Source organism: Folsomia candida, unplaced genomic scaffold, assembly GCF_002217175.1.
Source record: "Folsomia candida strain VU population unplaced genomic scaffold, ASM221717v1 Fcan01_Sc001, whole genome shotgun sequence".
Lineage (NCBI taxonomy): Eukaryota > Metazoa > Arthropoda > Collembola > Entomobryomorpha > Isotomidae > Folsomia > Folsomia candida.
The window spans coordinates 22,202,576-22,225,656 of record NW_019091193.1 but is presented as its reverse complement, the minus strand read 5'-3'; the positions used below and the strand labels follow the sequence as shown (position 1 = coordinate 22,225,656).

Below are 23,081 nucleotides of genomic sequence, written 5' to 3'. Positions count from 1 at the left end.
GATTTCTAACAGCATTATGATCATGAAATGTCACGGGGACCAAATGTGATATTTACCCATAACAGTTCCCTGAATAGCCGAGCTATTCAAAATTCAGTAGCCCAAAACATTTTTCATTTGAAGATCAACTAATTTGAAACTACTACTTTTCACGATACTACAACGTATTTGTATTAAGGTAATTAAATTATCGCGAAATTCTGGAGTGATGGGTGAAGCAGAACGGTAATCGTGTGCAGATTTATTTTATTTGCTCAATTTACGGAGAAAAAGTTTCATTCTTCCAAGAACTTTTGAACTATTGGAATAAATTCATCTGCGAATTTGATGTGAAGATTGTGCTTCCCTTCCGGCATTACATGGAGCCTAAAAATTAAAATTTCTCTTAATTTCAATTTATTTCAAGTGACATTAAATGTACTTACCGGGAGTCCTTAATATTATTGTGGATATACTTTGCATGTTCAAATGGCACCATAGCATCCTTCATGCCATGAAGGATAAGAGTTGGCTTCAAGATTTGTTTTATGCCTTCCTTGCACAAATCGCCCCTCTCTGTTTCAAAAATGTCGACAAAAAGTTTTGTCCATGCCGACCACGACTGGCGAAAATATTCTTCGCCATACATTTTAATCATCGGGGCTTTCATTCCAGCTGACCAATTATCGATGTTCTCAACCTCTAATATAAATTTTTTTATACGTGTAAACTCTAACACAGATACATACCTGACTAATAATTTTGTGGGTAATAATTTTAAATTGATGCATTACTTTTGTATAAGTTGACATCTTCCTGTGTGATGAATGAGTTTCCACCCCAAAGTACTAGCTTCTTAATAGCGTCCGGGTACTTAAAGCCCATAACCATTGCTAGAATAATTTTAACTTCTTTATTAAAATTGTATATCATAAAATAACTGCTACGTACATAATAGGGAATTTAAGGAAAGTTCTACCTGTATTACTTCCATCGCTCCACCCAAGTATAGAATACTTTTTATAGCCAAGAGCCTACAATTCAAGAAAAGATGAATGTCGAACACAGTAATCATGAACCATGATGAATCGTGCTTCATGAAATCGCTGTCAAGTCACCGAAAAATAATATCACCTGCATCAAGTTATTAGCCCAGTTTGCATCGCGATAAAAGAATTTTGCACCCCCAGAGAAGTCTCGATTTGGAGGACGACTTTTTCCGTAACCTGACGCAAATTATAACATCAAATAAATTACAGAGCTACAGATTAAATTAAAATATCAGATAATATGAATTGTAGTATTGTTTCTATTCTATGATTGTAGAGTATTTAATACCTGGAGGGTCCCATGTGATGATCGTAAACTTTTGGGTATCAAATTTATTAAGAATTGGTCCAAAATCAGATTCAATAAAACCTGTCAAAATTTTTTTTACGATAATAGATAAATAACAAATCAAACAGATATGGTCAGCCAATTTTCAAACGAAATATTATCTCATTACCTAAAGCACCGGGCATGCAAAGAACAGGATGAGGTCCATTCCCAAGTTTATCAAAATTTATCTGCAAACTGTCCACGAGTATTTTCGACTGGACCATTACCGGTCGTTGTAAATGGATATATCTTTTGTTACCACCAGGATTGGTCAGTATCCTATTCCTAGGACGCAAATATTTTGTGAACAAGTCATTCAGAATTTTCATGGCTGACCAAAGTGCAACCAACTGAATATGAAACGGAACTTTTAATTATGATTCTTATAACTTTCGATTTTATTTTCTATCAAGTTTTAATTTTTTGCTGTTTATAGTTCCCAGCTGACTGCATACAAACAAACTGGATCATGGAATATCTGTAATACCAGTAGTGGAAAGTGGAACAAATATGTTAACTAACTCAAATAATACTAATAAGTTAACAAATAAGTTAACTAAAAAGTTAGCTTCGTTAATTTAAAAATTTCTCATGAACTACAATCTTCTATCGTTTTTTCATATAACATATTTATTTATTTATATGTCATTGATCTTGATCTATGCTTTTACTTTGGTGCCTCCCTTATGGAGTTCATGCATGCCTACTCGATTCGGTTCAATTGATGCACTCTTATTTATTTTTTAAATGATGATGCTTTATCAAAATTCCAGACTTTGTTAGCCTCATCCTTCGATGCTATGATAATGATGAGAATATGATAGTCTATGATAGACTGTCTATCATGCAAAAATAACTTTACAACCGAAATGCACAATTTTGACATGATTTTTTCATTTCATTAACTAATTGAGTCATTCACATCTTATTATTTTTCACAAAGCTGTAAAAGATTAAAGCTTGTTATTGTAGCTTTCAAGGAAAATAATGGACGAGTTTTCGAAACAGTTGTATATATGTACGGTTAATAAATAGTTTAGGTTCTAACGAAATGACAGAAAAAATTAATGTAATCAAATTCATCGAGTCAAGTAATTTTTCAGTTTTTATTCAACTTCTTGTTCCTGTTCATCCTCAAAATCGCCATCTTCATCGGCGGTGGCCTCCTGGTACTGCTGGTACTCGGAGACCAAGTCGTTCATGTTGGACTCTGCTTCGGTGAACTCCATCTCGTCCATGCCCTCCCCAGTGTACCAATGCAAGAAAGCCTTGCGTCTAAACATGGCAGTAAACTGTTCCGAAATGCGCTTGAAGAGCTCTTGGATGGCGGTCGAGTTGCCGATGAAAGTGGCCGACATTTTGAGTCCTCGGGGAGGAATGTCGCAAACGGCCGTCTTCACGTTGTTGGGAATCCACTCCACAAAGTAAGACGAGTTCTTGTTCTGAATGTTGAGCATCTGCTCGTCCACCTCCTTCATGGACATGCGACCACGGAAGATGGCGGCCACTGTGAGATAACGCCCATGTCGAGGGTCGCAGGCAGCCATCATGTTCTTGGCGTCAAACATTTGCTGGGTGAGTTCGGGGACGGTCAGAGCGCGGTATGACTGAGAACCTCGCGACGTGAGTGGAGCAAATCCTGGCATGAAGAAATGAAGACGAGGGAAGGGTACCATGTTCACGGCCAATTTCCTCAGGTCAGCGTTTAGTTGACCTACACAAAACATGGACAATTAATTTATGTCTGTTATAATTTGTATTTAATTAGCAACTCTATTATTTTACTCATATATTTTGCTCACCAGGGAATCGGAGACAAGTCGTGACACCGGACATTGTAAGGGATACGAGATGGTTCAGATCTCCATAAGTGGGGTTGGTTAGTTTAAGAGTTCTGAAGCAAATGTCGTACAATGCCTCGTTGTCGATGCAGTAGGTTTCATCGGTATTCTCAACCAATTGGTGGACGGAGAGGGTGGCGTTATAAGGCTCGACAACCGTGTCGGACACTTTTGGAGAAGGCATTACGGAATAAGTGTTCATGATTCTGTCGGGATATTCCTCACGAATTTTGGAAATGAGGAGGGTTCCCATTCCTGTGATATTGAGAAATAAGGTTATGATTAAAATAATTTTTCTTTCATATTTGGTGTCATATTTGTAGATTTCTGCTAATTTTACCAGATCCAGTACCCCCGCCCAAAGAATGCGTCATTTGAAACCCTTGAAGGCAATCACAACCTTCTGCTTCCTTCCTAACGACATCAAGAACAGAATCGACCAGCTCAGCCCCTTCCGTGTAATGCCCCTTGGCCCAGTTGTTTCCAGCTCCAGATTGTCCAAACACAAAGTTATCGGGACGGAAGAGTTTTCCATATACCCCGGATCTAACAGCGTCCATCGTTCCTGAAATATTGTGACAATAATTACAACTAATTTATTGTCCAGTTAAATTAACATTGTGTTAGATTGGGTCTAGATAAACGTTATCTTCCCCATATAATCCAAAAATAAATTGATTCCATAAATAAGTTATTTATGTTAATAAGATTATTTTACCTGGCTCCAAGTCCAGTAGGATTGCGCGGGGGACATATTTCCCACCTTGAAAAAATCAAAGGTTTTATAAAAATTGTGATAATAGAAATTTTTCATTAATGTTTCCTCGCATAGAATTACATCATCGGGTTGGGCTTATGTAATCGTCATCTCCTTCTGTCTATCGGTCGTTTTATTAAATACATATGTACATAAAAGCGATTAGCATTTCTGTCCGGATTCTCAAGAGGTCTACTTGGTATGAAACAGTTTAGGGTGTTGTGTTGTACGATGCAATTATAGTCCCAAGAACCCAAATTAAAGTAAAAAACGATGATCATTTCCAAATTTCCATCCTTGTACTGTCAGTGTAGAGAGATTCCAGTGAAACGTCTAGCTTCGAAGACTGCAAACCATCTTTGTCTTATCCTACGATTCCTTCCTACGTATGACTATATAAAGTAAACCAAGTTGCAAGAATGGTTCGTCGACCCAACCCTAAAGTAGCACCAGTATCTGACTTTCTATATCAAGCATTAGATAAATGTAACTCAGGGTTGGTTATGCTGCATGGAGGCACGGATAAAAGTTCTTGAGCATAAAATAAATCTAGCTAGAGAAGAAATTCGCAAACCTACATTTTCAAATAGATGTATCAAGCTGTACATATTACGCTACGTGCAAAGGATATTTTCTATCCCGTCGTTATTCTACAATATGCATGAGCCTCGTACATGAAACAGGATCAACGCATGAACGCGATGGTTGTATTTGAAATGCATTGTAGTTGTTGAAAAGTTTCATAACTATTATGCATTTATATAACGTAAGCAGAACTAACTGGGGTTCAGTCTAGTGCTGAGGAATTTATGCAGCAGGCGAACAACTACAGGTAGAATCTAGAGTCATTGTATCATGAAAGAACTCTCCGCAAAAAATAAATGCATCCGATGCACTCATCCAAACGTAGTCACGATCTGCTCAAAGCACAAGCTCAAAGTAAATTGTGAAGTTCATGGACCAGAAAATACCGCAGCCGTAAAATAAGACGAGCATGATGGATGAGAACCAAGTACAGCAATGCACATTCGCTGCTGCAGCACCGAAATGCAATTCGATTCCATTCACGAATATGATAATATGTACGACGCAGGTGAATTTCAAAGGCTACGGTGCATGTTGGTGGAACAAAAAAATGAAAAAAATCCGCTAACTCAACCGACATGTACAAACAAGCTAAGAAATAAGAAGGGAGGAAAGGTCATTATTCTTCATTGTTAAGACTCTGACTGATGATGACTGCAATCGCATGTTGAACAGATTGAAGACAAGCTGCATTAATCAACGTACGTCAATTCATAAATGGTGCATACAATCCAGTTTTTGATGAAAGATTGAACCAAATCGAAGAGATGCACTTTTTTTGGGTGGCAAAAAAAACTATGAGGACCTCCACCGATTTATATAAATGCATCTTGTACACCACAAGGACCAGGGTTCGGAAAAACCCAGGGTTTTAATCAAAAAGTAACGACCCAGGGGTTTTAATGGGTTTTTTGGGTTTTAATGGGTTTTATGGGTTTTATTGGGTTTTATTAGGTTTTACATAAGTAATACATTGAACAACAATTTTCACTACTATTGCAATCCAATTTCAATTAATATGCAAATCCTACTTGTCCATGTTAGAATTTGTATCCGTTTCGAAATAGTCCTGTTTAACTGATCATAGTTTAATACTTTATGAGAATATATATTACCTTTTTCTCGCATACTTCCTCTCATCATAATGAAATCCAAGTTGTTTAAAAGTTTTTAAAATTTAATATTTCAATGCGATCTTAACGTGTATTATCAATTCTGGAAAAAATCGAGTACTTATGAACAATGAAAGTACGTATGTATTATGATCGAGAATATAATAAGTGCTTTTTACAGACACACTTCTTTTGCTCATAATAAAGTACTTCGCTGTCCATAAGTACTCGATTTTTCCAGAGGTGATAATTAAGATCGCCTTGAAACATTTTAAAAAACTTTATAAATTAAAAAATACTACAGTATTTTGTTTAATTTATTCGCTGAGATGAAAGGAAGTATTCGGGAAAAAAGTATTAATTATGACAGCAAGATGTAAATTAAATGTAATTAAATTATGTATGCTCAGTTAAACATACCTCGTTCCGAAATTATTATTTTTAAATATTTTTGTCACTTGAAACCTGTAATGGCACTCGCTGATTTATTCCTGGTTTTTAAAACTTACAGTATTAATCAAATAAACTGCTTAGCTGCCATCTGCCATGAAACAACTTCGTCTAACGTACGACAGCTGTTTTCAGCTTTTAGAATATAGTTTTAAGCTGAAACACAGTTAAAACCCATTAAAACCCGAATAAAACCCATTAAAACCCAAATAAACCCCATTTAACATGGTAAAACCCAATGGGTTTTATTCGTTAACAACCCATTAAAACCCATTAAAACCCAAAAAACCCAACCCAATAAAACCCTGGGTCGGAATACCCTGACAAGGACTTATGAAATTGTTATGTCCATCTGGAAATAGCCGTTTAACAACTTGCATATCTGATCGACTTGACACTCACTTAAATAGTATCGGTCTAAATTAGGAATCTAGTTCGAAGATGGACATGATCGGTTTGACCGCTGTGGGGAATATACAGAAGTCGGTTGGGGACCTATAGTGGTTTTTGAACCTGATATTTCTCAATGGGCTTTAATTTGGTTTGGATTAAGTATGAAGTATGCCAGATTAATTAGTTAGATTTATTGAACAGTTGGATTTATTGGACATGGGAAAGGGGTTATGAATAACGATTGATTACCTTGGGTATCATTGTAGTAAACGTTAATTCGCTCAAGTTGAAGTTCGGAAGTGCCATTATAGGACCCACTAGGATCAATTCCGTGTTCATCAGAGATGATTTCCCAGAACTACAAAAAATACATTAAGCTTTATTATTTAATTTTAAAACTGTTCGTAAAATAGTAAGAATTTGATAAGTGGGTGATTCGTTATTATGAAGCCATGATGCTAAGTTGTACATAAATACATAACTACGTAATAAATGCGAGCTACATACAAAAAATGGTCAACTATACATAAAAGATATTGTCCTTTCAATATCGGTCAACGTCATGACTATTTTATGCACCCACTTATTACGCTATTCATGTGGTGGACAATAAGAAACATTTCCAACAACGGGTGACACTATATTCACACCCACATTTCCCAACCTAGTCCTCTGCCATATTTTTCTAGCGTAGAATGAATCTGAGTTTAAATTTATTTTCCCATTTGCCAGTTTAGGTCAGGATGTGAGTGAATTAAGAGGACGTGAGCGAGCAGAGAGAATGCACTTCATAATGATACGTGACTAATTGTAATTAATTACAACTTTTCCTCTCTGGTTCACTAACTCAGGAAGATTTGGTGGAGGCTAATGATTGTAGTAAATTATTGTTCTTACAAAAATATGAAGAAGGTAAAGCCGGACAATTATACATACACATGTGTAGCATTAAACACAAGTACTAAAAGTACTAATAGGGTGTCGAAAGGTGAGGTCATTCAATATTTCAGGCAGTGACATAAGTATTTATTTAAGCTGGTTTAGTAACCCCCTGACTGCATGGACAGTCGTGGGCAAAGTCGAAGAATTTTAAAAAATCCAAATAAGGGATCGACGCTTGTTTGTGCCGATTTCATAGAATCAAGCTGCTAATGATGATAATGAGAGGAAGTGGGAGGTTGGCAGAGGTACCCGTATTTTTAGTTATTAAACCACAAAATTCTCGTCACGGTCTGACAGTCAGTGTTGCTCATACATAGATTTAAAGGCTTGTAAAGTTGAGCTGCTTAAAGTTTTTAAGCATGTGCAACATTATTTGATAACGCGGATGAAGATTATATTTCTCGTCCTAAAAATCCGCCCCTTCAATTCCACGAGTTCACCTAATACGTACAAATACTCAGTTGCTGTGAACTCATTTATCCTTGACATTGACATTTAAGGACATCTCAGAGGCAGGTTGGCGTTCCTCTTGAGACAAACAACCTCATAAATGCAGCAGGTGCTTTAGTCGATTCTATGAAACTAACTGCTGCTCTATTTTTGGTCATATTTTCAGAATTTCAATTCAAGTTCAGGTTTAACCGACCACTTACTAAATTTGTAGGAGAGAAGGCTTTTTTCTTCAAAAAAGGCTTGTGTTTGTTCTATTGGTAATTTTGAAATGAAATGATGAGACAAAAAACTTTAATTTGCTTTGAAGTTCAAAGTTTTAACACTGCCAGTATGTAGGAGAAATGTAGAACCATAAATTGCTACTTACTTATACTGGCCGAACAAATTAAGGTGCAAATTATGGACAATATTGTGTATACTTGAGTCATTCAAATTCCTGGAAACCACTTAAATGTATTTGCATGTACCAAATAAAATTATATTTGGTACATGTTTTTGTTGGTTTGAAAAGATGACGAATTAACCATACCAAGTTTGTTATTCCACCTATTATTTAAATGGTGGAAGAAAAGATGGACTTATTACAAGGCACGCTTAAGAGAGGCGATAGCGCCATGACTGAGATTGTCTAGAGCTTATCCTTTTAGTAGGGACTTATCGCTAGGTGTGCAATAAGCCATCATCAATTTCATAAAACATTGACTTATTTAGTTATAATCCTCAAAATTTCCATGCAATTTATAGCTTTATCTGACACTTTTACAAACTACAATATTGGCAACCTTAGTCAATATGCTAGAATAATCTCAGTATTAAAACGAATGCTTCTTACTTTAGCACCGATCTGGTTTCCGCATTGGCCGGCTTGAACGTGAACAATTTCCCTCATAATGCTTATTTCGACAAATTGGAAAATTGGTTTACCAGAAAAAATTTGAAAAATTGGGCGACTGTATTTTAAAGGTAATCTTCCTGAGGAGAGATGAGAGATGCGATCCTCTGAGTCGCCGGACACTGACTGAACCGACAATACTACAACTTTTGGTACCCAATCCACCAATCACTGCCAAGTTCCCATTGGATGATGATTCACTTCGACTGACATGGTCAGAAATACAGTGAATAGAATTATGCAAGTATCTGGCAGAGTTACTATTCATTAGGGTCAAACAAAATATGTGCACTTACATACATATGCAGATCATCGAGTTGAACAGCCAGACATACATATACACAAGCATTAATATTGCATTGTTTATTATAGCGTCAAAAGTGATTAGAGTAAACATAATGAATACATTAGAGTAAATTAAATAATACTGACTGAGTACTTGGCATGCCATTTGAGCATAAAATTATCGACAATTAAACGCTTAATCAGGATCTAAAAATGTGTTCAATTGACAAAATTATTATTGCAAAATTATATTCTTCGTAAATTAAATATTGTAGATTAAAGAGTCACAGGCATCTCAATAAATGCGTATTATATGTAAATGTGGTCACAAAATAAAATGACTTTAGTGCGCTTATATTCCCTTGTCCTTTGGTAAGCCGATATAATCGGATCTTGTCACTAGCATTAAAATAAGGCTAAGTTGATGCTGGGAAGAATTGGTTCATCATCTTTTTGAAGTGGCGTCTGCTTTCTAAAAATACCATTGCCTCTGAAAAGAAAGAAACGAGCAACTTTTATAAAAATCCTTTTGAAGGTGTCAATTCGTGCTTATCTTTACCTCGATATGTGTTGAAAATGAGTGGCGGTACATCTGCAGGAGCATCGTCCACTCGGAAGGTAAACTGGAAGACATTCGTGAGCTTGCATTCACCTGAGGCTGGATTTATTACCTCTGCCCTCACCGGGCAATGAATGTAGTTCTTCTCCACATAGCCAACCTGTCAATTATTTAATTAGTATACCAGATCAACCACAACAATTACTTTTAGACATCGGAATAGTCAAGATAGGTAATAGATAATTATAAAATGTGTACGTGAGAAGTATAGCGCAAAATAGATCCGATATCTACGGGTCGTCGAAAAATAATATCATCAATATTCACAAGGCGAGGACGGTGTTTCCTATAAACAAATGAAATCGTAATCACTTAAGACGACTGCAAAACTGCTTTGAAAGTTTAGTGTAAAAGTTTGTTGTAATTTTACTTACGAGTATAAGAATGTGTTGGTGAAAGCCAATTCACACGCTTGCCGCATAATAAATCCACCAAAGATTTTATTGTAACGATTTCGGTACTGTATACGAACGAAATAGCAAAAATAGATTAAGTTAAACTAATGTGTAAAATTATACTTTGTGTGCCCATGCAATTTCTTTAACCTGTGGATGACAAATGAAAACTGTCTTCAACCCAGTGGCGTCCATCCTAATTTCTCCTCCTCGAGTGGGGATGCCTTTTCCGAGGCCGAAACTTCCGCCGGCTAAAGCCTGACCCTCGCCTCCACCCTCCAATTGCTGAATGAACATGGTGTGAATCAAGTGTCGTTCTTCCTCTGTCGGAGGTTTCCTCGAAAGTGAGTCCAGTTCCTGAGCTTTGCGAACGGCTTGTCGTTCTACGCAGATTGACCCAACGCGACTTTATTAATATTTTGCCCAGTACATACACTTCAGCTGAAGTACAGGATTCCTAAGGGGATGGATTTATATGTACCTATTCCAAGGCGAAGAAACCTCTTCTCCTCATCAGTATCGCCAATGAGTGTATTGACTAATGCACCTCCCGTATTCATGGGATCTCTCGCCACCATTAGAAATACTGCGTCGAACACTTTCTGATACTCGCCGGTTTCGTCTTTCTGATCGACCACGAGACTAGTTTCAATGGAACTACGACCAGCGTACGTTACGTGACCAGAGAGGCGGATGTCCTCGTCATTCTAAGTGCAGTCAAATGCAATAAATATTTAGTACATTTTTAAAGTGTGACTAAAGATATACCCTCATTTTCCCATTTGCAACGTGTATGCTGTCAACCAACGCTGTGACTACAGAGTATGGATTTTTCTTTCCAGCAGAACGGGGATTTTGAATGTGTCGAAATGTGCAGTAAACTATACATTACAGAATATTATCGTTTTTTATATCAACACGTCACATTGAACAAAATTGATGCTTTTAGCTGACCACCCACCACTGAAAATGTCCATGTCCTCCAAAACTCTCCCAATCCGAACGTTCCCCTCCAGCGTGACGTACCTCTCCCTGATGTCCCACTGGTCTTTGAGCGGAATTACTGCTGTCACAAAACTATCCGCCATCCTTCGAGCAGGCAGCTCGTCTACGGACTGAGGCAAATATTCCATAAGCCGCTGACGTTCGCGACGCGTCTCGGCCGCACCACTCGGCGTATACTCTCTTGCTTGACCAATCTCACTGGCGAAAATGTTGACCACTGAAAGATTCCATGTTTGTATTTTCTATATTCCATGCTAAATGTTGTTGAATAGGTGTGATGATAGCGAAATGTTGTATTTACTTACGGTCCACTGTGGTAAGTCTGGGATGAGCGTGGCGATTGACATCTCCTTCTTGACCCTGATCATTCATGGGTGGGGCAATGAACAGAGTCTCGCTGTGATATCCCCGTCTCGTCGAGTCCTGATTGGGCCGGGGTGTCAGCAAGTCTGGACACTGTTTGTTTCCGAACATTTTAAAGCTGTGTACGGTACACATACTGCTCGTACAAGTATTGCTGTGACCTGGCGAGGACGCAAGTAATAGTCGTCGTATTACTGGAATCATTCTATTTTATCATAAAATTTTGTCATAAAATTTTTATGACACAAGTTTATAGGCTACACGATTTAAGTAAGGGCACAGTTAGTCACTGCGTAAGTAGACGAGATTATGGGAATATGAAAATGTACGTTATGCACATATGTATATGCTCTAATTTTATGTATATGAATTTTATAAACTGAAAAATTTCTTGAGGATTTATTACATGTTTCGCACAATGTTTGCCTCGATGTTTTAATCAAATCAAGATCAGTCAGACCCAGAAACACATGTTCATCTTCAGGTATTGTACTACACTAAAGTATATACGACATACATATTGTGTTTTCGAAGAGAAATTCGGTGTATGCAATGTTTTTCCGAAATGATGCGAAGGATCACAAGTTGTGATTCACAACGAAGCAGATATTAAATGGGTAGTAAAAAAAATGCATATTCACGCAAAAATATGTCAAAAATACATATTTATTGCTAATCAATAACAAAATATGACAACATATTCTCTGTGTACCCTCATCCACACGTTAAAATTTCGAGAGTATCATTACATGAAAATAACGAGGATTCTTCTTTATCACACAGTTATCAAATAAAACCAGAACTTTACCCCGTAAATAGTTTCAGACAGAGCGTGGGTTTACCATTACCAATCAGTGGATAAAGTTACAATTTTACAAACCCTAAGAAGAAGGTGATACCAAAGTCTAAAATCAAATGCATTTAATATTATAAATGAATAATGAAAGCATTTCTTGAATATTACATGTTTCGCACAATGATTCCTTCAATGGCGTTTTAATAAAATCAAAACCAGTCAGAACCAGAAAAACATGTTCATTAAATTTACGTAAATTATTATACTTTCGAAAAGAAAACTTTTCCAGGTATTTCCCCGAATTGACAATCTGTCTACCCCCCACCAGACGACGAACAAAGGAAAATTCACGGTTCATAGCACAAAAATTATTCATGGCTGCCTGATTAATTTTTGAATGATCTCTCTTGATAATAGTAATTGTATCATATCGGTTGGAAATTTTGTAATTTAAATGAGCAAGTGAATGTATGTACAATGATTTTTATATAAATATTTATTGGTCCAAATAGTTTTAGGATTAGTGTTAGCAACTTTGTCGTTACAATTACATTACAATTCTATAAATCTATTTCAATCTTAGTTTAATGTTCAATGTAATTGCAAAAAAAGTCCCACAAAATTACATTTTCCACAGCTTTGATGTTTATTTTGGAATTTGCACAATTACGTAATATGTCAGGACGTCTTAGCTTTTTATGAGAATTTAAACTCCAACTGATTCAAAGTGAGCAAAAATTTTGCAATTACAAAGACAACATTTTCCAAAGAGACTTCATCACCGGGTTGTCGGTGAATGCCATCCTCCGTCTAAACTGATTCCCTTTCCTCGAAAAACCGTTTGGAAATAGCTCTGAAAAGGTTGTGGAACGCGTACACAGTGACAGTGATGATGGTAAAAAAGACGAGACCTGGAAATGGAATCACATATTTATTAATAAATATGAACACATCACTTAGGATTAATATTAAAGATTACGACTATGAAGTCAAGTATTTTATGGTTTGCAAATATTTTTTCAATTGAAGACCTAATAAGGTGACCCACACTGTCACCAGAAAAAAGTGAAATTTATAGAGAAATTGATGCACAACAAAAGTTCACTTTCTCCCGAAAGGGTGACACTTTCGAAATTATGAAGAAATCTATGAAAATAAAATTCCACTTGAATTACCGAATACGGTTGACATAACGTTATTGTCCACAGTCATTGGAAAACAAGAGGCAATTCCTCCTCCATGTCGTCCCCCACTTCTCTCCCCCTCGATAACATCGACCAGACCTCGGAGTCGCTCCAACTCCTTGTACACCCTGCATAACCCACACAAGATAACCAATTATGTTATTGTATGTTAAATGGGATTGCATGCTAAAGATTAATTCACTTGTCATCCGGAATACTGCCATGGATTAAAGGGGTAATAATATCGGAGTACATGTGATAAATTTTGGGGGTTGGGTGCAAAAAATCAAATAGTTTGCATGCTATCATTGATGGAGGCTTCCCACTAACACACTTACCCAGCATCCGAGTGATCGACATCCTCCAAATCTACCCGTCTTTGTCGCACGTGGGACTCGTCGTCATAATTAGTTGAAGAGTTTATGTCGTTGTGTGAGTAATCCATGACCTTTATTTATGTGTATATGCAAATGCTCCACGATAAACGCGTTCTATGAGATGCCACTTTAAATGGAAGAACCGTTAAATATATTTCAAAAATGTACACAGATACGAGTCAAAGGTAACAGTAGATTATTTTCTGTACTGAAAGTATTGATCGGTGAGATTATTTCCTGTGAGAATAGATAGAGAATGTGGGGGATACAGAGTCTCTCTCTCTCAGACGTCTTCTTCCCAGAATCTCTGAAAATGAGGGAAAGCGCATGTAATGTATGCGCAAACCGGGAGAGAGAGAGAGAAAGTGATAGAACAAAGCTGCAAATGCTCCTTGGACAATCTCACCGAAAATAGTTTCTCTCATATGTACATACATGTTTAGGTGAGTCTTACAACAAGAAATTACTTTATGGAAGCGGATATTAAACAAAAGTATTTATTAAAGTTATAGGAATACAGCTAATATGGTTAGCATATTCGACATACACATGTAGTAAAAGTCGGTAAAGTCAGTGAAGTAGTCAATACATAAAAAGGTTAATAAACAGGAAAGTAGTAGGAGATGGATATGTCGACAATTGAGAAACTCGAGCTCGTTAACCATTAAGCGAAGTCACCAAACATCACAGAAATAACAGGTAAAAAATGAATGTATCGAAAGGTAAAGTACATTTACATATGTAAGTAACATATGTAAATAATATGTATGTAAAACTACACTCGACTTCCTTCCTGCTCATTGATGAGATGTCGAATGAGTTCCAAGTTGGGTGACACAGGAATAGTGCTCGTGAATGGGTCAGACAGAGTCAGATGATGATTCTGTTCACTCTCAGCCGTCTGTGTTGACATGTCCCGCATGGGTGCGTTCTTGTCCGATTTGGAAAATGATGAAGTCGATCCTCCACAAGATGGGCAATTGACTACACGCTGCTTCCTCTTAGTTTCGTGTGTTGATGATTGTTCAGCTTCGGCCTGAAAAATTCATCATCATCATCATGATTTTTCATAACTATCAATAAATTATTTTCATGTCATCGTTCGTCGGATGGTACCTTTATGAAAACATCAGAAGAAGACGATGTTGACGTTGATGATGACAATCTATCTTTCTTTGGGGAAATATCCTTTGCGGGTGTATCGCTAGGGGTGGCTGGAACTGCAAACATTGATGAAATTACCTTCTTTGGCGAAGATAAAGGACTCTGGTTATTTTGCTTAGCAAGCATAATACTGACTCCCATGCTAGGTAACTTATTGGTCCCACTGGTAGTTCGTGATCTTGATTTACAAAAAAATTACAAATTCATTTTCTGGTATACAGTAATTCAGTAATTACTTTGTGATACGTACATACTATATGCATTTAATAAAGTACCTGCCCATATTGTCGGGAGAAAAGGGTCTGGAGAACGAACCACCAGCACCCGGCGTTGTAGGTGATGTTAATTCACCTTCAGATTTTTTTACACTTTTGATTGTAATGCTTGATATGTTACTGCTGCTGCCCCCGCTGATATTTTTCCCGTTGGAAAATCCCTGAAATAAAGAACCTGATCCGCTACCTGACCGCAAAACAGAAAACGACGTAGATGGAGGTGTAGAATAAGGGCTTCGATAAGGAGGTGCAGTTTGAGTGAAAAATCTTTTGGGAGATGAAGAAACTTGCGTCGGGGTCGGAGCATTGAACCATTCAGACTTGACAATTTCGCTGCTTTTCTTGGGGGTTGGCTTGCTGCTACAGAAGAGCAGGAATAAATTAGCATAAATACATAATATTATGTAAGAAAAACCGTTGATAAACAAAAACGTAAAATTACAAAATAAAAACACACCCGCTAATATTTGTCACAGAATTGGATGCGGTACTCGGTGTAGTGGCCGTTGCTACAATTGAGGCTTGCACGTTAGGTGTGGAATTTCCCACCAGTCTAGCACTCCGTAATAAATTATTTTTCCTCAAGACGAAGGAGCGGTTGTGATAAATTGGAGAGTCGTTTATAGAACACGAAGAACTGCTGCCGCCCCCATTTCCACGAGTACCGTGAGTAATTAAGGAATTTCTTCTAGAATAAGCCGGCGCTACAAAAACAACAAATCAAATTCTAAAATTCGATTTCAAACAAATATTTGATGACGCAGTTAGAATATTTTTACATACAATTTCCCAATGAGATAGACCTCTTGTAAACTGGCGGAGCTGATGATCGTAGTTTCTGATACATTAAATCCTTTGGCCCAGACGATGAAGCAGGTGTGCGGAACAAAGAGTCACAAATATCCTGTTTCATTAAGTGTCTCATCCACACTTCAAACTCAGATTGGGATTCAGCCGCAAGATAGAATATTCCACAAGCTCTTACGGTACCTATTATAGACAGTCAGTATGCATTATATTACTGAAAGCAGTCATGAATGAAAAAATGAAAAAATGAGATATGCAGTTTCACAACATACCATCGGCATCTGTTCCATCAAATACTTTAGTCTTTCCTTTAATATCGATTTTGAAGGCGAATGGTCTTGAGTGCACTTCTTTAGCAAGAGAGACTTCACAAGTTGAAATATTATCTTGATTCATGTTGATACAAAGTGAGCCTTCGGGATCTGAGCCAATTTGAAGAATTTTTATTGAATTCAGAGTTGCTGGATGTCTTGTCCAACGTGGATGTGGAGAGAATCCTAATAATTTTAAATTTATGAAAAACGAACTTGCATATGTGCATGAAAAATAATTAATGAGTTACAACTCACCAGTACCAGTACCGGAATTCAATGTCGACGTCAGACTATTAGATTTTACAAGCAGGTTTGATGGAGATTGACGTAAATGTAAAATTCCTTTGAGCACGACAGTAGGTTCAGTGATTCCCAAACTTGAACTGGGCAACATTTCTGTAATTTTATCTGGTGATACTGACGCAGACAATCTCCTTGGGACTGCGGACAAAGGCTTATCAGGGCTTGGCAGTCTTCTCTGCAACGGAATTGGCTGTCCTACTGGTGAGCAAGCTTTCTCGTCGACAGTTGTCTTAAATTCTGACTGAGTTAGTTTATTTGGAATAGTTGGCGATTTGTAACGTGGAGCCGGCGTAGGATATGATGATACTGTAACCCCAGAACTAGGTAATGATGGCTTTGGTAGAGGAACTGGCCTAGGAATGTCTGCTGATTTTGATTGGTCTACTTCTTCTTGTTGTCTTTCGATTTCTGGGACAGTTTGCATTCCCGAAGTTGTCTTTATCACCGGTTCTACAACGGGTTTATTAGATGCAATTATGGAACTAATTGCAGAGAGCTTTGCTTCTGATGCATCTGCTTTGGTAATGTCCATGTCTACCGAAACTGATGGTGGCATAGTTTGTCTGTGCAAGGTTGTATTAATATGATTTTCTACATGGCCCTGTTTCCTCAACCCTACACGTATCTTCTCAGGAGCAGATTTTGAGTTGATTAGTGGAGGTCGTAATTTACTCGAGTCAGCATTATCGTCGTCAAAAAAGGTAACAGGTGGCCTTGTGCTTGTGGGAGAAGCACCAGTGACGGTAGCCCTGCGTCGGATTAAATTTCTTGGTCTAGGATACAATTTCCAAAAGCGAGAATGCGCCGAGGAACTATTAGGACTTTTTGTAGAGGTTGATCCAGAGTGGGTATCCGAGCCGGAACCGGAACCAGAATTTAGGCCACCACCAACGTTTAAACCGGGCGATTTGGCACCAATCTCGCCAGTGTCATCCGAATCTATTGTGTCCAAAGACTGTCCCGTGGTTAATTGAGGGGTAGACGAAGAATCCTCTGCCTCCGAACCAGGAATCAAATCTCCAGTAGTTTTGCTAAATAAAATAGAAGCAAATTTTTTTAGTTAGTGGCAAAGCAAAGTAATGTATACACGTATATCCGTGTTATAACCATATCTCGAATGCGAAGAAATTCCAAAATTAAATATGAACCTTAAATTAGGCGGAAGTACACTTGTTTCTTCGCCCATGTTAACATTCAATAGGACAACAGGACTATTTCCACTGCTACTTGTGGTTGACGAGGAACTATTCTCATCCTCTGGGACTGGAGATATCGGCATTGATTTTTGATGACGACGAGACGAGGGTAGAGACATTGGAGCTGGAATCAAGCCACCTCCGGGAGACACGGTTAAGTGGTTGCAAATTTTATCAGTTGAATGTCGACCGTGACGTCTCTGAGATCTGAAAAATTATATTTGGATACAAAATTTGATAAAAAATTTATGCTCGTGTGCAAGAGCGTATGTATTACCTGTTTGTGCTACCCATAAGCTTATTACTTGGTCTAAGGTACATGTGGGCCAAAATATTAGCTATAATTATCATAAATAGAAAAATGTTTTTTACACACTGTGAAATATATTTGCTTCACAAGTATATATTCATACAAGTGCATGTTAATATGACCGTATTTACTATAATTTTACCTGTAGCATGTCTGGGTCGTCTCTTAATAGTTAGTATCACTTCATTGCAATCTTCATTGAGAAGATTAATCACATTTATTTGCGGCCATCCAACTACAGTCTGATAATTGATTTGCAGAATTTCATCTCCTGTGTCGGTACATTAAAGGGTGCATTAAAATCAGAGGAAAATTAAATGTCTGATATTTTTCAAACCTTTCTCTAAATGACCCGACTGTTGTGCGGGGCTGGATAATTTTACTGCAGAAACTTGGTGCAATCCAAAATAACTAGATTCCACATGGAGTCCCTGATACGTGACAAAAAGCGACACCATTTTAGTACGCGACAAATTAACATTACATTGATCGCCCAGCAGTCGTTCTAGATTTAATGCCTCAATGAATTTTTATTTATATCGTCTCACCAGCTCTTGCTCTGTCCGCTTTCTTAATGTTATTACATCCACTGCTGCAGGCTGAATGACGAGAGAATCTCTAGAGTGAATGAGCTCTTCGCAAATTTCAATAATCTTGGTACATAGATATTGAACTTCCTGCACAGCAATCACAAAAAAACAATATTACTAATTGATTATAGCTTGTGACTTTGTTCTCCATCAATCAATTCATTACCTCGATTGCATTATCCGCAAAGGAGTCCCGTTGACTCAACATGGCTGAAACAAAGTTTTGATTCAACATTTCACCATCTTGGCCATTTTCAAATTTTGCAATAACATCCAACTCACCCAACTCGAAACAGTGTTTGGTTAGTTTGACCGTGACCACATCATACTCTGAATTTCCCAAGAAAGGGAACCTTGTGAGCCATCGTATCAAGATTTTTGAGGAATCCAACAAATGACTAGCTGACGAGAGGGAGTCTGTTGGGATGTAGTTATTTTGGGTCCCTGGGGGTCCACTTGATCCACCTCCACCCCGTGAGGTTGACAACAATGACAGTTCCCCCCGATAATTGCGACATCTCACGGCCAAGGTGGATGCCAGGGACTGCAGGGTCATTCGTGGTGTGTCCAATTCGGATCGGAGGGCTAGAAAGACGTAGAAAGTTTTTAACATGTTTTTAGGCATTCTGTTCTTGCTTAATCCATTGCATGGTAGAAGTTTACGTTCATTTACCTTGGATTGCATCTTGAAGGAGGAGTTGGTCACCAACCTTCTCGACGCCGTAACGGCTCAGGTCCCCAGCCATAAGGTTGAGTAATAGACGACCAGAAACATTTTGTTGGAGGAAACAGGCCGAGTAGAAGGCAAATCCACGTTCGGTTGGGGTTGGATTCGCATTCGTCTCCAAACCTACCACACGAAAAAATGTTATTAGCCTACTGTTATCAGGAATATTGAGCAGGATAAGTTGTAGTGTAATACAATACAACTGCTAGCACTGTGCAAACACGAGTAGAATTTGTATTTAATATTTTTATGGACACACCAGCAATCCAATACGCCACATCGAAAGGGCTCCATGACTCGGCGTTGAGAGACATATTAGTCGCAGTTCACATACTTGTGTTATCAATTTAATTAATTGATCAGTAACTAATTGGAAATTTCTTGAAAATTTCCTAAAATAAGACTGAAATGAGACATTGAATGGTTGTGCGCGTCACAACCTCGAGAGTAAACCCAGAGAATAATTTCGAGTGCCTGCCCAACTTGAGATTTTGCCATGATTGATTTTATAGAGTCTAACTCAATACTCTGTGGTGTAAACTGCAGTCACGGACATTTAATAGTTAGTTATTTAGGTTAGGTATTCCATTCAGATAAGCCATTCAAGGATTATTTTGAATTTGCATAATACCATTTATTGTCTGCATGTGGTTTACATTCAATTCAATGTGCATAATAAATGATTATTTACTAATTCAAATCATTGAAGATTGATTTGTTTAAAAAGTGTGAAAATAAACAATTTGGACGTCAGGTTATTTTTGTGTTGTGCTTTATTGCAATGCAAAATTAAAGAGAAAAGTGGTACAAAATTCAAAAAAAGAATGACATATAATCAACAAAGTGTCACTCAAAAAGCATAATCATTAAATTAAATTAACATGGGTGGCAACAAATACATATTTTTAATGCTTTGCTAGTCACATTGTACCGGATATGAGTTGAGTAGTTCCGTTGTTTAGAGAATCCATGAAATGACTTTTACAATTACAAACACTAATAATACAAATGCAAAATCAATCAATTCGCTTCAAATAAAGTCATGGTCGGTATATAGAGCGAAATTTCGTTTAAATCTAGAGTATATTATGCGAGTGAGGCAGACAGGTATTCCATAAAGGCAGACTATAAGGTGATGCAGATTGTGATATTTTCGACTTGGTTTGGTCAAGATGCTGTTGCTGAAAATTCCTGCAATAAAATTGCATGATTTAACATCATTTTCATAAGTTTCACTTTTATTCCATACAAATAAAAATTACTCACTTTGGTTAATTTTCCTCAGCATCACCCTCAGCTTCCTCATCAAAATCGCCCTCTTCATCGGCGGTGGCCTCCTGGTACTGCTGGTACTCGGAGACCAAGTCGTTCATGTTGGACTCTGCTTCGGTGAACTCCATCTCGTCCATGCCCTCCCCAGTGTACCAATGCAAGAAAGCCTTGCGTCTAAACATGGCAGTAAACTGTTCCGAAATGCGCTTGAAGAGCTCTTGGATGGCGGTCGAGTTGCCGATGAAAGTGGCCGACATTTTGAGTCCTCGGGGAGGAATGTCGCAAACGGCCGTCTTCACGTTGTTGGGAATCCACTCCACAAAGTAAGACGAGTTCTTGTTCTGAATGTTGAGCATCTGCTCGTCCACCTCCTTCATGGACATGCGACCACGGAAGATGGCGGCCACTGTGAGATAACGCCCATGTCGAGGGTCGCAGGCAGCCATCATGTTCTTGGCGTCAAACATTTGCTGGGTGAGTTCGGGGACGGTCAGAGCGCGGTATGACTGAGAACCTCGCGACGTGAGTGGAGCAAATCCTGGCATGAAGAAATGAAGACGAGGGAAGGGTACCATGTTCACGGCCAATTTCCTCAAGTCAGCGTTTAGTTGACCTACATGTAACATGGACAATTAATATATGTCTGTCATGTATTTAATTAGAAATACTATTATTTTACTCACCAGGGAATCGGAGACAAGTCGTGACACCGGACATTGTAAGGGATACGAGATGGTTCAGATCTCCATAAGTGGGTGTGGTTAGTTTAAGAGTCCTGAAACAAATGTCGTACAATGCCTCATTGTCGATGCAGTAGGTTTCATCGGTATTCTCAACCAATTGGTGGACGGAGAGGGTGGCGTTGTAAGGCTCGACAACCGTGTCAGACACTTTTGGAGAAGGCACGACCGAGTAAGTGTTCATGATTCTGTCTGGGTATTCCTCACGAATTTTGGAAATGAGAAGAGTTCCCATTCCTATTGTATATTTGAAAAATGGAACATCATGAGTAAAAACTGAATCACGCCATCCACCATAAATGTAAAGCTGTGCATTTAAAAATGAGCAATAAAATTGTCTTACCAGATCCAGTGCCTCCGCCCAACGAATGCGTCATTTGAAATCCTTGAAGGCAATCACAACCTTCTGCTTCCTTTCTAACGACATCAAGAACAGAATCGACCAGCTCAGCCCCTTCCGTGTAATGCCCCTTGGCCCAGTTGTTTCCAGCTCCAGATTGTCCAAACACAAAGTTATCGGGACGGAAGATTTGACCAAATGGTCCAGATCGGACAGAGTCCATTGTTCCTGAAATATTACAATAAATGATTGTACAATTTGTTTCCCAGCTGTTGTAGATTGGTTGATTCTGGGGTTTAGTTTAAAATTCAACTTTCAAGGATGTCAAACTTGCAAAACTAATTGCTTCCAGCAGGACAAACATCATCTACGTGGATGAGATATTGCTTATATGATTTTGAAAGAATAAATATATAAATTTCCGTACCTGGTTCGAGATCAACAAGCACAGCACGAGGAACGTACTTGCCACCACCAGCTTCATTGTAGTATACATTAATCCGCTCTAGTTGTAGATCAGAGTCGCCATGATAGGCACCGGTGGGGTCGATTCCATGTTCATCAGAGATGATTTCCCAGAACTACGTAGAACAAATCAATCAACCAAATGAATTTTTAAAATGGATACAAAAACCTCCCGTTAGTGTAATTAAAACAGGAAGTGTATGCATGCTCATTTTTTTCCCGACCACAAAAAAAAACTCTTCCTCAATCCTCTTCCTTCCACCCCACCCAATTTCTCGTAAAAATGTAAATTTCGACTTACCTTTGCTCCAATCTGATTTCCGCACTGTCCAGCCTGAATGTGTACAATTTCCCTCATATTGACACAAATGAATGTGTCTGGTTGGTGAATGTTTCTCAAAATTTCAACAAAAACTGGAAACAAAAAAGTATTTGTGCACGAGGAGTTGAATTCTGTGCTTCCACTTGGCAGGAGAGACGAAGCGAGAGTGAAGGAAGGATGGACGCCGGCGGGGGAAACGGACAAGTCCTCATTTCGCAGGGGCGACACTACGTTTACTTTTTTCTATAAATTCAACATAAAAATTCGTAATTTTGATTTTCAAATGGTCTCAACCATTGTTAAAGTTGGTTATTTAAATTGTACTGTGTGAGAGCGTGCTAAAGTTATGGCTGGTACGCCCTTTCTCATTGCTCCTGGTTGACAGAAGTTATTATAACAGGGCCGAGATAGCGTGTGAGGATGGGAAGAAATCTGAGTAGCCTATTGG

General features: G+C 38.1%; 5 protein-coding genes across 9 annotated transcripts; all 5 read right to left on the bottom strand.

The window, feature by feature from the left end:
• Positions 1-206: 206 nt before the first annotated feature.
• Positions 207-1,976, bottom strand: LOC110861857 (valacyclovir hydrolase). The gene is made up of 7 exons (XM_022110994.2): positions 1,487-1,976; positions 1,318-1,398; positions 1,114-1,205; positions 959-1,013; positions 774-872; positions 426-681; positions 207-366 (listed from the first exon to the last, which is right to left on the bottom strand). The coding sequence occupies exons 1-7, from the start codon at positions 1,686-1,688 to the stop codon at positions 276-278; spliced, it is 876 nt and encodes a 291-aa protein (XP_021966686.1). The 5' UTR covers positions 1,689-1,976; the 3' UTR covers positions 207-275.
• A 257-nt stretch (positions 1,977-2,233) lies between these two features.
• LOC110855610 (tubulin beta-1 chain) lies at positions 2,234-22,813 on the bottom strand. 3 transcript variants are annotated; one of them, XM_035850533.1, is made up of 6 exons: positions 22,613-22,813; positions 22,274-22,427; positions 21,850-22,074; positions 21,450-21,743; positions 20,829-21,379; positions 2,234-2,522 (listed from the first exon to the last, which is right to left on the bottom strand). In XM_035850533.1, exons 1-6 carry the CDS (start codon positions 22,667-22,669, stop codon positions 2,466-2,468), a joined length of 1,338 nt encoding a protein of 445 aa, XP_035706426.1. In that variant the 5' UTR covers positions 22,670-22,813; the 3' UTR covers positions 2,234-2,465. The 3 variants fall into 3 exon arrangements, with proteins under 3 accessions (XP_035706426.1, XP_021959714.1, XP_021959705.1); XM_022104022.2 differs by lacking the exons at positions 20,829-21,379; positions 21,450-21,743; positions 21,850-22,074; positions 22,274-22,427; positions 22,613-22,813 and adding exons at positions 3,162-3,455; positions 3,541-3,765; positions 3,919-3,963; positions 6,747-6,855; positions 8,725-8,920 and having other exon boundaries at positions 2,234-3,073; XM_022104013.2 differs by lacking the exon at positions 2,234-2,522 and adding an exon at positions 20,250-20,685 and having other exon boundaries at positions 20,761-21,379.
• On the bottom strand, positions 9,230-11,896 carry LOC110855581 (acyl-coenzyme A thioesterase 9, mitochondrial). Of its 2 annotated transcripts, none has more exons than XM_022104003.2 (9): positions 11,390-11,896; positions 11,045-11,305; positions 10,852-10,964; positions 10,565-10,790; positions 10,234-10,466; positions 10,063-10,148; positions 9,887-9,974; positions 9,629-9,788; positions 9,230-9,559 (listed from the first exon to the last, which is right to left on the bottom strand). In XM_022104003.2, the coding sequence occupies exons 1-9, from the start codon at positions 11,454-11,456 to the stop codon at positions 9,486-9,488; spliced, it is 1,308 nt and encodes a 435-aa protein (XP_021959695.1). In that variant the 5' UTR covers positions 11,457-11,896; the 3' UTR covers positions 9,230-9,485. The 2 variants fall into 2 exon arrangements, with proteins under 2 accessions (XP_021959695.1, XP_021959683.1); XM_022103991.2 differs by having other exon boundaries at positions 11,394-11,896.
• On the bottom strand, positions 12,717-14,063 carry LOC110855621. The gene is made up of 3 exons (XM_022104033.2): positions 13,770-14,063; positions 13,423-13,559; positions 12,717-13,158 (listed from the first exon to the last, which is right to left on the bottom strand). The coding sequence occupies exons 1-3, from the start codon at positions 13,874-13,876 to the stop codon at positions 13,058-13,060; spliced, it is 345 nt and encodes a 114-aa protein (XP_021959725.1). The 5' UTR covers positions 13,877-14,063; the 3' UTR covers positions 12,717-13,057.
• Positions 14,290-19,907, bottom strand: LOC110855562. Of its 2 annotated transcripts, none has more exons than XM_022103980.2 (16): positions 19,754-19,907; positions 19,441-19,617; positions 19,050-19,352; positions 18,934-18,977; positions 18,726-18,854; positions 18,515-18,608; positions 18,320-18,448; positions 18,145-18,205; positions 17,820-18,074; positions 16,624-17,702; positions 16,327-16,551; positions 16,031-16,237; positions 15,705-15,951; positions 15,248-15,604; positions 14,925-15,150; positions 14,290-14,844 (listed from the first exon to the last, which is right to left on the bottom strand). In XM_022103980.2, exons 1-16 carry the CDS (start codon positions 19,806-19,808, stop codon positions 14,584-14,586), a joined length of 3,849 nt encoding a protein of 1,282 aa, XP_021959672.1. In that variant the 5' UTR covers positions 19,809-19,907; the 3' UTR covers positions 14,290-14,583. The 2 variants fall into 2 exon arrangements, with proteins under 2 accessions (XP_021959672.1, XP_021959664.1); XM_022103972.2 differs by having other exon boundaries at positions 15,248-15,607; positions 19,754-19,906.
• Positions 22,814-23,081: the final 268 nt, after the last annotated feature.

Excerpts from the sequence above, each read along its gene's own strand:
- LOC110855562 (XM_022103972.2), bottom strand. The coding sequence starts at position 19,808 with ATGTCTCTCAACGCCGAGTCATGGAGCCCTTTCGATGTGGCGTATTGG. Across the intron at positions 18,609-18,725 it reads AGCGGACAGAGCAAGAGCTG|GGACTCCATGTGGAATCTAG; the intron begins GTGAGACGATAT and ends GTCACGTATCAG. Across the intron at positions 18,206-18,319 it reads ACGACCCAGACATGCTACAG|CTAATATTTTGGCCCACATG; the intron begins GTAAAATTATAG and ends TGATAATTATAG.
- LOC110855610 (XM_022104013.2), bottom strand. The coding sequence starts at position 22,669 with ATGAGGGAAATTGTACACATTCAGGCTGGACAGTGCGGAAATCAGATT. Across the intron at positions 22,075-22,273 it reads GCTTGTTGATCTCGAACCAG|GAACAATGGACTCTGTCCGA; the intron begins GTACGGAAATTT and ends GTAATATTTCAG. Across the intron at positions 21,744-21,849 it reads GGGCGGAGGCACTGGATCTG|GAATGGGAACTCTTCTCATT; the intron begins GTAAGACAATTT and ends AATATACAATAG.
- LOC110855621 (XM_022104033.2), bottom strand. The coding sequence starts at position 13,876 with ATGGATTACTCACACAACGACATAAACTCTTCAACTAATTATGACGAC. Across the intron at positions 13,560-13,769 it reads GTCGATCACTCGGATGCTGG|GGTGTACAAGGAGTTGGAGC; the intron begins GTAAGTGTGTTA and ends TGGGTTATGCAG. Across the intron at positions 13,159-13,422 it reads CGTTATGTCAACCGTATTCG|GTCTCGTCTTTTTTACCATC; the intron begins GTAATTCAAGTG and ends TTCCATTTCCAG.
- LOC110861857 (XM_022110994.2), bottom strand. The coding sequence starts at position 1,688 with ATGAAAATTCTGAATGACTTGTTCACAAAATATTTGCGTCCTAGGAAT. Across the intron at positions 1,399-1,486 it reads TTGCATGCCCGGTGCTTTAG|GTTTTATTGAATCTGATTTT; the intron begins GTAATGAGATAA and ends AAATTTTGACAG. Across the intron at positions 682-773 it reads AGATGTCAACTTATACAAAA|AGGTTGAGAACATCGATAAT; the intron begins GTAATGCATCAA and ends AATTTATATTAG.
- LOC110855581 (XM_022103991.2), bottom strand. The coding sequence starts at position 11,655 with ATGATTCCAGTAATACGACGACTATTACTTGCGTCCTCGCCAGGTCAC. Across the intron at positions 10,791-10,851 it reads TTGCAAATGGGAAAATGAGG|AATGACGAGGACATCCGCCT; the intron begins GTATATCTTTAG and ends GACTGCACTTAG. Across the intron at positions 9,789-9,886 it reads TTTTGCGCTATACTTCTCAC|GTTGGCTATGTGGAGAAGAA; the intron begins GTACACATTTTA and ends AATAATTGACAG.